The 12,167-nt window shown below is 41.7% G+C and overlaps 1 protein-coding gene across 1 annotated transcript in view; it reads left to right on the top strand.

Annotated features, from left to right (window-relative positions):
• dnajc5ab (DnaJ (Hsp40) homolog, subfamily C, member 5ab) overlaps positions 1-11,571 on the top strand; it is a 33,254-nt gene extending 21,683 nt beyond the window's left edge. Inside the window, exons 2-5 of the mRNA XM_080763744.1 lie at positions 3,457-3,620; positions 5,451-5,664; positions 6,493-6,664; positions 6,866-11,571. Coding sequence (XP_080619870.1) covers positions 3,514-3,620; positions 5,451-5,664; positions 6,493-6,664; positions 6,866-6,966 — 594 coding nt within the window. The 5' untranslated portion in view covers positions 3,457-3,513 and the 3' untranslated portion in view covers positions 6,967-11,571. The remainder of the gene's footprint in view (positions 1-3,456; positions 3,621-5,450; positions 5,665-6,492; positions 6,665-6,865) is intronic.
• The last annotated feature ends 596 nt before the right edge of the window (positions 11,572-12,167 follow it).

Here is a 12,167-nt window from a genome sequence, read left to right as displayed (position 1 = left end):
AATGTCACTTCTGTCTCTTTCACTTCTTCAGTTCATATTGGCCCAACTCCACACACAGCACCCTCAAATTGGTCACCCATTGTAGAGCCCAATCGACAGGTCAATTCAATTATATTAGCATCACTGCCAAGGCCCTAAAGAACATATACACAAGGACTAAATGGGTCCCATTATGTAGAGCAGACCCTGGCTAGTATCTTAAGGTGAGTCATTATAGCATCATAACCCAGTGACTGAATGTAGGCGGGAAGCTCTTCTTAAGTAAGATTGGACTTTATATAGTAAAGTAGTAAAGTGAAAAAAAAAAAAAAAACCTACAGTTGACCGTTTACTATTGAGAGAATGGCTAGAAAAGGGAGGGGCTCAAGTCAAAAGGCCTCTCATCTCAAATATAACAGAATGCTCTACAGATGGACTGCCAGAAATGACCCAACTTAGAACAAGTCTAGACCATAATGTGAAAGCGTGGCTGGCAGGGGAATGTTTGCACAACTGTTTCTGTCACTTACTCATTCACTATCTCTTATTTCTCCTTCACTGTGCTGTCTATCTTTCTCTGTCATATTCACTGTGCTGTATGTCTCTTAAGATGTATAGGCAAGATATTGTGCTCTCGCTCTCTCTCTCTCTCTCTCTCTCTCTCTCTCTCTCTCTCTCTCTCTCTCTCTCTCTGTGTGTGCGTGTGTGTCAGATTAACCCGTGGTATAACAGTGGTTCTCAAAGATTCCATAGCAACTATACAAGCTCACACTGAATATCTACTATTTTTTTTACTGTGTTCAAGATTTTATTTATTTTTTCTTAACACAAACATCTCTTCTGAGGGGGTCTAATCGTTGTAGTGTGTAGGTGAAAGCCAGGTGGATATCTTGCTAGCTAAATGCAGGTTAGCCTCCAACCACTCACTAGCCCAATCCTTGGTCTAAACACCAACAGAAGGCCTGCCTGGTCTCTCACTCGTACACTATCAGCCCTTGTAGGACCAAGGGGATTATTGTTCCATTTGAAAGCCCCTTACTCTACAAATATGTGGCCTATGAGTGCTCTCTGTGTGAAATGTACACCACAGATAGTGCCGGACAACTTGTTATTTATGGACCAAATGTTGATATTTGATATGCTTGGATATTGTCACATTTCCTCAGTCCTCTACACATCGTTCAGTGAAACGTTGTACCTCCACATGTCTTTGCTTACTGCAAACAGTCTTGTTAATAACACTGGTTCAAATGGAAGCACCGGAGAGGAGATTATTTTGGCAACACCAGCTTTTTCCTTTCTTGAAAGGAAAAAGACAAATCTATATTTTTAGAGTGCATGCCAACAAAGCTGTTGGTTTGACTTTCAGCCAAGGCCTGTCAGAATATCAGGCTGGTTTACTGGTATGAATTTCAAACCGGGCACCAACTGAGGGTGCATTCCAGCTGTGAACCGGGGAGTGGACGGTGGATACTGGATGGTGCCTTGCCTTTGAGCAAGGCACTAAACTCGATTCAAACGAAGCTCTAGGAGTGCTGCACTGCAGCTGATGCTGTGCTCTGAACTCTTTGGACTGGAGTAATGTGTTGGGTGCAGGGAACTGTGTGTATTAATGTGTATATATCTACAGGTCAATACCATGTGTTCATTGATCATAAAAGTGATCTTCATAATATATATATTCCCTAATTCCCAATACTGAAATATGTATTCATACAGTATTTCAAATATGCTTATGTTTAATGAAATTATATTTCTGAACTGTCAAAAGTATTTATTCATTTGTACTTCATATATTTTTGAGTGAGCTATAGCTGAACTAGTTGAACTTCAGCTCAACACTCAGCAGACAGTCGTAACACTGTAGAAACTCATTTCTACTTGAATTGTATATAGTTAGCAGCTATGGAGCTTTCTGTTGTGTTTGTATCCCACCAGTCTGGTTGAGCTTACCTTGCTTACAATAAGCTCTCTACGCCCACACTCTCTTGTGCGTGCCTGCGTGCGCACACACACACACACACACACACACACACACACACACACACACACACTCTGACACACACACAATCGACTTAGTTCCGTTGTATTTGTGTTGACTGGCTGAGTTGCCTTCCAGTAACCTCCTCGGGCCAATGGCCAAGAAGCCTAGCTGTTTTGTTTAGAAAGTACGGACGCAGATTGGGGGACATTGTTGTATCACCAATAAGCTGGCAGCAGATAGTACTGTAGTCGATGGGCAGAATCGACATTGGGATGGTCCAGCAAATTTGGAAAGGTGTCCGATGTCTGTCTGTGCACCTTTTGTGCCTCAAGCCACTCCCTGCTTGCTTGCAGTCATAGGTACTACAGTATACGAGGGAATACAGTGGACAAAGGGGCCATTGAGTGCCCACAAAACTGACTCTATTTTGTGTCAACTAAAGTGACTAAAGCAAGCATGAAGTATTATGTTGAAGAACATGTTATTTTATTATAGTGCCAAAGTTTGGCTCAAGACACTTTACATTATCTAGAGCAGCGACCCAGTGTTTCCCCCCCTCAGCAAATCAAGAATTCTGTTTAGATGATATGAAACTGAAACAAGCGAGTGAACTGGGTGTTGTCTGAGTTTATTACACCATTTCAGACTGAAGTTACTAGTATGACACTGCAAGTTAATATAATAAAACTTAACGTCCCAGTGTCTTATTTACTCTGTAATGATCTCAAAAGCGACACGTTTTGCAACACTGTAGCATGACGAAGTTTGGAATTAATTTATGGAAAAGAATCTAAAGGACAGTGGCCAAGAAAAACTTCCCTTTAACAGGAAGAAATCTGAACCAGATTTCAGAACCAGGCTCTTGGTTTGGGCAGCCATCTGATTCAACTATGTTTCACCTTCACGTCATATCGATATTTGATATGTCGCCATAGTTAGTTAGTTAGTTACCGACTGAATCTTGGTGGTACTCCATATATGGAGCTATCCGACATGTCTAACTAACCATCTAAGTCTGACATCACAAACTCCATATTTGGGCCGTGGTTGATCTAGAGCTCCATATATAGAGCTAGTAATAATAATAATAATAATGCCATATACGGATATATCGACTCCCGTCAAGCACTGTATACAATAAAGGGTGGCCATCTACCTACGTCCAGAACATTCAAGATCATCCACCAGCTCCAACGAGGAGAGAGTCCAGCAACTTCTGTGCGAACCAGGATATCTGGCCTTACAACCCAAATACCTCTGCAATGTCTGCATTATAGTATGGCTCTTTTGATCCACACTCTTTCATAATCCGCAGGGTTGACATCTCGGTTATACGTTCTTATACTGCGGCTGGTCGTACAGTTAACACAACCAGTCACTTTCCTTTGAGTAGTATTTTGATATGGTTATGTGGATGAACGATTTAAAACGAAAAAAGCAAAAAACACAAAAATCCCTCTTCTAACATTGCTTCTTTGTCCTCCATCCAACAGGTGAGGTGCTGAGCGAGCAAGGCAGTGAGAAGTGAGTAAAGGACAGAGAGAGAGGCAATGGATCAACAGAGACAGAGAACTCTCTCCACGTCAGGAGACTCACTGTACATCGTTCTGGGAGTCGACAAGAATGCTACACCAGATGAAATCAAGAAATGTTACAGGTAACACACACACGCACAATTCAATTCAATGGGCTTTTACTGGCATGAGAAAACAAACGTTTACATTGCCAAAGCAAACTCACACACACAATACTACACCAGAGGACATCAAGAAATGTTAGAGGCAACACACAAACACACATGCCTTCATCACATCCAGACTCGACTACTGCAATGGCCTCTTATACGGTGTCACCACTAAGGGTCTCGAGGAACTACAGTATGTATAAAACTCACCACAACCTGATCCAGGAACCACACAGAGACCTCCACTGGCACAGAATAGATTTAAAAATACTAATTGCACTTCCCAAGGCTACAAGGCCTCTCTGAACTCCTCCCAACTCCCCAGGTCAGGTGATGCCGACCTCCTTGACATCTCCCAGGGTAAAGAAACAAATCTGGGCTGACGGGGCCTTCTCGGTGGCCGCCCCGCCCCCCTCCCTATGGAACTCACTCCCACCTCACATCAAAAGCTGCCCCAACCATCGCCACGTTTTAAGGACCACACTCAAAACCCACCTCAGACTCGCTAATTACACGCACTGTCCATGCTGTGTAGAGAGATGAGCCAAATTTGCATGCAAAATGCTGTTAACTATCATTCATAATGTCATAACGCAGCCTGCCAAAACCAAAATTTGACCCCAAATTACTGAGCTGTGGACTGCTCTTATCCGATGCGATGACCTCAGTGTTTGCTGAAATATGGTTATTGTAGGTCATTTGCCCTGGAATTATTACTTTCCAAATGACGGACCCGGCTGATACGCACAGAATTACAAAATACAGATTGTCCTCTGTGTCCTCCTCCGCAACCACATAATACTATCCCTGGCTTTAACCCATTTAGACCTGAGTTAAAAACATTCACTTTGAAAGAATATATATTAAAACATTTGTGCCACATTTTTACGATTAAAAAAAAATAGCAGACCTACAAGCTCGTAGTGCGCCACTCGGTGGCGCGCTATGAGCTTGTAGATCTGCTATTCTTCAATAGCTAAATTATAACAAATAGCAAACCCAAAATGGGCTTTAATCAGAGCCATGAAGTCATGATACATGCAGCTGCACCAGAGGACAGTCAAGACACACAGTTATTGATTTGAGCCACTAGAGGGAGTCAGAGCGCTGATATGGACTCTTGACTTCCATCGGAGACCCTGATGGAAGAGCAGAGAGTCAACATGCATTGGTTACAGCGTGCCTTGGTATTGACTCTGTACCCCATAGACATAGAGGTAGACGCCTCCTTCAGCTCTGGGGCGTATGCTCTCAAGTGAGGGCAAGCGTCCGCGTTGGGAAATAATGAAAGGAAGGGACGTGAGTCACGTGACGGGGATGCGGCATATGACGGCCCACTTCCGCTCTCGGTGTGATACACGTCGCTCCGATGAATTTCAGTGACGAATGAGCCGTCTACCTTTCTCTGTCTATGGTCTGTACCACTGGACGATTAAAAATCAATCAGGTCCTCTTGGTCTTTTTGAGCGGCGATAGCCCCGTGTGTGTGTGTGCGTTTGTGAGCGCACGCCGCGCACGCCACAGAATGTGATGATGATGATGATGATAAGAGCGCCCCTCACTGTGAGTGATTTTATTTTATTTATATATATATACCTACCTGTTCCACTAAAGAGCACCTGTTGAGTGAGCCATTGGATCCATGCAGCACTTCCTACTTTCATAAAATTAAAACAGTTGTTAGCTCCACCAGCCCCTTCCTCTTGTCTTTTCCTCCCTCTCTGACCCCCTCCACCCCACCCAAATTTTGTCCTCTTAACCTCTCTCTCTCTCTCTCTCTCTCTCTCTCTCTCTCTCTCTCAGGAAGCTGGCGTTGAAATTCCACCCGGATAAGAACCCAGACAACCCTGAAGCATCGGAGAAGTTCAAGGAGATAAACAACGCCCACTCCATCCTGAACGACTGCACCAAGAGGAACATCTACGACAAGTACGGCTCCCTGGGCCTCTACGTCGCCGAGCAGTTTGGAGAAGAGAACGTCAACACCTACTTTGTATTGTCCTCTTGGTGGGCCAAGGTATGTACTGTATAGAGGGAGGGGCGGGTGGGAGGTGGGAGGTAAATGGTGCATTTATATAGCGCCTTCGTCAATTAAGCAATATTACACTTGAGGCTGCGATACCTTTCGGAACCGCTGGCATGCATTAATGGTGATAAAGAACACCCTCTCGTGTAATATCGCAATTATACAACAGTTACCCTTAAAACTAAGAGAACCGCTGAAAATGTATAATTTGTCAATGACGGATGTAGTCACTACGACCATGAATGCACCAGAAACTAGCTAGCCTAGCCACTGAGTCTGCTGCACTCTGGGAGAAAAACACAAATGGAAATTGCTCTCAGGAACAGCACAACTGATTTTGTCCTCGTCGTGATGTCATCAATGTCACCCTACTACTTTGTATAATTCCTCTTCTTCATTCTTCAGTTGCAAATTTGCATTTCCACTTTGTTTACAATGTCCGCCATTGTTGATTTTCCAAGCTGGCATGGAATGGAAACAAACCTGGTTGTATCTAGCATCAGTATTATAATGACTCAAATATTAAATAATCTGCATATCAGCACCCCCGCAACCTCAGGACTGGTAGTCCTGAGGTGAGGTGTCACCGAGTGGTGATTGAGGCTCAAACCATTAAAATTTACTTTGAGGGACATAGACAATATGATATTAAACATTAAAAGCAGTTTTAAAATGCATGTTATTTGCGCTTTAAGTCAATTCACATCCACTCAGAGCGAAGGCACACTGTCATCAAACATGTCTCTTCACCTCTGTCCCTATTCTTTATTCACATGACTCGGTGCCGCTTAAAGTCTCTCTCTCTCTCTCCCCCTCCAGGCGTTGTTCATCTTCTGTGGTGTAGCTACAGGCTGCTATTTCTGCTGTTGTCTGTGTTGCTGTTGTAACTGCTGCTGTGGGAAGTGTAAACCACGCCCACCCCCTGAACAAGAGCCCGAGTTCTACGTCTCACCTGAAGACCTGGAGGCTCAGATGACCACAGATGAGAGAGGTGCGCACGCACGCACACACACTCACACTCACACACTCACACACAAGCGTACGCATGTGTGTGAGTGAGACGACATTGGCCTAATTTGTTATATTAATGAACAAAAAAATGGTAGTTGCCTATAGTTGACTACCAGTCGAAGAATACATTTGATTTTTCTGGGTTTTTGTGTGTGGAAATAATTCCAATCTATCTTTCCAGACGCTACGACGGGGGAGCCAATCATGATGCAGCCATCTTCAGCCACAGAGACAACTGGGCTCACCTCTGACGCGCATCACAGCTACCGCACTGAATACTAGACACACACACACACACACACACACACACACACACACACACCACAGCTTCTGCTGTGATGCATATTAGACACAGACACACACACACACACACACACACAAATACACACATTTCAGCTACCACGCTGATGCATAACACACACACACACACAGGGCCGTTTCTAGCTTTTTAGGAGCTTGATGAAAAATCTTGTTTGGGGGGCCCCTACCTCAAGGCAACGTACTGTTTTATTTTTTTGTACCAGATGTGCATTTTAATGTCTCCTACATCTGCATCTTTGGCCCAGCATGTATAAAAGTCTGAGAGGGAACATTGGATGCCAAAGTGTACCCTAGGCCACCTGAATAGAAAGTGTCAATGTAGCTATGATTCTATACTTTCATATAAATATTTAAAAAAAACTAACTTGACAGCTGATGGCAAATGAAATATGTTGTTTTTAGGAAATCAAACTTAAAAATGGTAAAAAAAAAATATATATATATATCCTGTTGCCCCAAAAGGCAATTCATAAAATGAATGTGGCGATCACAAATAATTAACTTAAATAATGACACCACCATGGCACAAATTATTAACAAATAACAAGCAAATAACATTTTCTCAAAATTATCAATCTTAAGTATTTATCATAATCAACAACTTTCCTTTTTGGACTAGTAGTCCAATGAATAAAAGACCACAACAAAGAAAAACATTCAGAAAAGAAAGCTGTACCAATGCCTCCACAAGAGCGACTGGTATGGTATCAAAAATGTCGATCAAACTTGATTATCGTCGGTTGTAACACTAAACACTAAATGGCCAAACTATAAACAGCCTATAGTCTTGAGTTTAAATTGATTTGCTTGCCTGTTCCCTTATCCATTCCCCTTTGATTTGATTTAGAACAGTTAAAAGACAATACGAAAGATGTGAAAAAAGAACATAAAAAGTGCATGGAGGTGACAGGAAACTCTAAATGGCTTGTATAAGGCCTCTACCTACATATAACACAAAAATAACTAAATTAAGTAACAATGGAAAATATAAAAGTAACATCCAGGTTGTGAAATTAGCTCTGAATTAGGCCTTAATACAGATAAACAGAGGCCCGGACTGCTGGCTGTCAGGCTACAATGTACCTTAATACAGATACAGAGGCCCTGTCAGGCTACAATGTACCTTAATACAGATACAGAGGCCCTGTCAGGCTACAATGTACCTTAATACAGATACAGAGGCCCTGTCAGGCTACAATGTAACCTGACAGCGTGTCGCAGGTTCGACTCCCGATCCTGACGGCCTTTGCGGCGTGTCACTCCCCATCTCTCTCTCCATTGACTGTCAGCCTACTGTCCTATCAATAAAGACATAAAAGCCCCAAAAGAAATCTTTAATAATAATAGTGAATGGGGAAAATCAGCACAGGCATCTTTTCCAGTCTACATTAAATGCATTTGTCTTAAAATGTATAGCCAGGTGCTGTGGATTAACCCATGAGGGTGCACAGGGTCCCCCTGGTGGCTCTGGAGGAGCTATGCAACCATAGTCTGCATAAAATAGCAAGAAACGACCCTGTATACACATTACAGCTACCACACTGATGCACACTAGACACACACACACACTTCACAGCCATTGCACTAATGCACGCTATACACACTACATAAACACCCATATACATTATCACAGCTGCCACACTGATGTATAATGGGGACACACACATGAACTAACACACACACACACACACACACACACACACACACACACACACACACACAAACACACACAGTACCATGGCTAGACTCACAGATAATCAGTCGACAGACACTGACTGAACCAAGGAATATTTATCATCCACACAACACACACAATCATATACAACCAAACCAGCCATCTGTCTCTTTGACAGTCATCATAACTGTGATGAATTGCAAATACACACACACACACACACACACACCTTGGCTTAGTAACTCATACATTTACATTTACATTCTGCATTTGTTTTTGCCCATAGTGAAAATCATAAAGGTGAGGTAAGAAAAAGGGAAGATAAGATGGGAGAGGGAAAAGAGGAACGAAACGGGTGGAAAAAAATAGAACCCAACCGAACCTGAATTTTTGGGGCGCTGATACAAATATTGGAGAGTATGAATATATTGGCCAATATTCTTCATACATACCTTTTTTTTAACAATCCCTCAAATGTCGTATATACACACACTCGCACGCACACACACACACACACACACACACACACACACACACACACACACACACACACACACACACACACACACTGAGCCCTTTTATTATTTACTGATTATAGTTTTTGATTGTGTGTGAGGAAGTTAAACTGCTGTACATGTGTTGTAAACTAAATGTTAGACTTTTAAGTTGTTAATCTCCAAAACCCAAAGTGTTGATTCTTTAAATAATTTTCTTCGTGTCTCTCAGTAGATTTAGTTTTTCATCTTTTTGTTTAGTTTTTTCTTATTATTTATGAGGTTAATGAAGGGAGGGATATTGACCTATTCATATCCAAAGTTTGTCTCTGTGACAGCAGCTCTCGTAGGTCGAGGGTGATCCCTGGTAGTAACCTGTACAAATATAAACGACAGCGGTTGAGTTTTACATTCAAACTGTTCCGTTTAGCCTTTTTTTGTTTTTGTTTGTTTTATTTATTTTTTACAAAGACACGTTTATTTGTCAAACGTGAATAGCAACCCATCACTCCTGAGACTGAATCCGTATGGGGTGGTTGTGCTACAGTATCATTATGTCATTTCATTGTTGTTGTTCTCTTCTCTTTTTTTTTTTAGAAAAACAAGGAGGCAGTTCTTTTAACCATATATCTGTGTCAATTAAAGGCTTCATAGCAGCTGTGCCCAGTCATGTGCTATTAGAGGTACGAGTGTTTGCAGATTTTCGTTCCAACCAAATGCTCAGTTACCTGGTAATTCAGTTGCAGTCTGCAACGTTCTAATGCTTACATTTGTAGAGATGCACAATATATATAATCGTTAGCGTATCGGAATCGGCCATAAAAAATACCATATCTGTATCGGATCGGTCTCAAAATAATGCAGATTATTTTCACCGATATTGATGATGCAATAATAATGTGACCGTCAATGGCTAAATTCTTCATTTAATTTGTGTACTCAACTCATTTAGTAGTGATTCAGTAGTGAAAACAAGACACTTGGAAAAAGAGTATTTATTGATTGAATACTTTATTACCATGCTTTGGGCCGAGCCCCTAGGGCCTAGGCTTGTTTCCATTGTGGTCCTAATAATATCGGAATCGGTATGACCCTGCAACTAATCAGAGATCTGATATCGGTCATCATTTTGTAATCGTGCACGCCTATACATTTGTGCTCGTACGACGATGTTAAATTGAAAAAAGAAAATAGCAGACCTACAAGCAGAAATTCAACCAAGCATGGGTAAACGGTGACGGGAGTAACTGTGACTCTCTTATGTAGCCAATTGCCTAAATGTATTCAATCTAATGATGTCAGATGTCTCCTTTGCTATCTCTACCTGTACGTAACGCCCGCGATTTGAACCCGGGTCTCCCGTGTGGAAAGCCAACATCTTAACCACTAACCCAAAGGGAATTCCCTGTGGCCACTCTGCTCCACGTAGTTTCCTGTCTCTCCTGTATCTAAGAAATGGGTATAATAGGTATGTTTTGGTTGGAATGATGGGACACCGCTGTTATAAATCCATTACTTTCCACAGTCAAATATCAAAGTGCAATAAAAGCCGAGAAAGATCGACCATCCTCCATTTTATATTTGTGTCTGCCGTCCTATAGACCTCTAACCCAATCACGTTCTGCGTTGCTTTGTCTGCCGTCCTAGACCTCTAACCCAATCACGTTCTGCGTTGCTTTGTCTGCCGTCCTAGACCTCTAACCCAATCACGTTCTGCATTGCTTTCCACTGAATTAATTGTTTTATCCCCCACTCTGTCTTTGATGTTTGATTGTCTTACCAGCGTCGGCGTGTTGTGCGAATATTGACCAATGAAATGCCACTTCTCTAACCCCAAACCCTCCTCTTTATATATATACAGTATATATATATTTATATATTTCTTTCTCTTATCAACCAAACATGAAGCCATGTCTGAGTGAAGGAAGTGTATATTATGAATTACACAAATGGAAACAAAGCTCTTTCTTTTTAGGAAAACTGATGAATAAAATATTAAGAGAGATAACTAATAAGAAATGACAATAGTGCAAATATAGTCATCAGATGATATGGAAGCATTATTTTATTTATTTTATTTTTGCTATCTTTTTAATATTGCATTTATGAGATGGCTGGTAAATATAAATATGATGTATACATTTTTAGAATATTTTTTCCTCTGGTTTGGCAGGCCTGCTGTACATACATGCAGTGGCAGTTCATAGGTAGAGAAAGATGTAGTTATCGTTTTATTTTTCTGTTGTAGCATGGATCCATATAGTGTGTATGTGTGTGTCTGGCTTACTGGCCCAGACAGACAGACAGACAGACAGATGAATGGGTAAATAGAAAGACAAAAACAAAAAAAATGATCTGATGTGTTGTTGTAAAATAAATGTTTCCGATGCTTCAGAACCTCTTTGTGTCTGTGCGAGTTTATTTTTCCTCCTCAGTTATTATCCTTTGGTCCTGAACTTTTGTTAACCTCAAATGTAAATATCCCCCAATGGCAGTTCATAACTGGGGTTATTGCACTGCTGCTGAGCAGGTTGCTGGCCGCAGCAATGAGGCTGTTAGACTTCATCACTCAGTCAAGTATTAAAGTATATTTGTATGGTCTGTGTAGGTCCTTCCACACCTTGTTCAGACTAGTCAAAGACTACTTAAAACCGTCAGATTGCAACAGACTACCATTTTTGCTTTTTGCCCAATGCAAGTAGCCTGCACTGTGCAGTGCTGGTTTGCAGTGTTGCCAGTTCTGCTTATTATAAGTGACCTTGGGCTAGTTTTCCTGTAAAATACCTTACATATTCATAGTTGCGCGTTGCTTTAGTTTGGGCTTGTTTCTGAAGTTTAGTTGCTTATTTGGGCTTGCTTTCATGTGACTACACTACAGGATCTCACCATTCTATGTTCATTATTGTGTCTCAGTCTAGTGGGGATGTCTTCCAGGCCTTTCAGTTCTCACAGTGGACTCACAGTCACACTACAGGATTCCAGACCAGCCCATG

This window comes from Protomyctophum bolini (genome assembly GCF_963924005.1).
Source record: "Protomyctophum bolini genome assembly, chromosome: 5".
Lineage (NCBI taxonomy): Eukaryota > Metazoa > Chordata > Actinopteri > Myctophiformes > Myctophidae > Protomyctophum > Protomyctophum bolini.
This window is presented reverse-complemented; position numbering and strand designations above follow the sequence as displayed.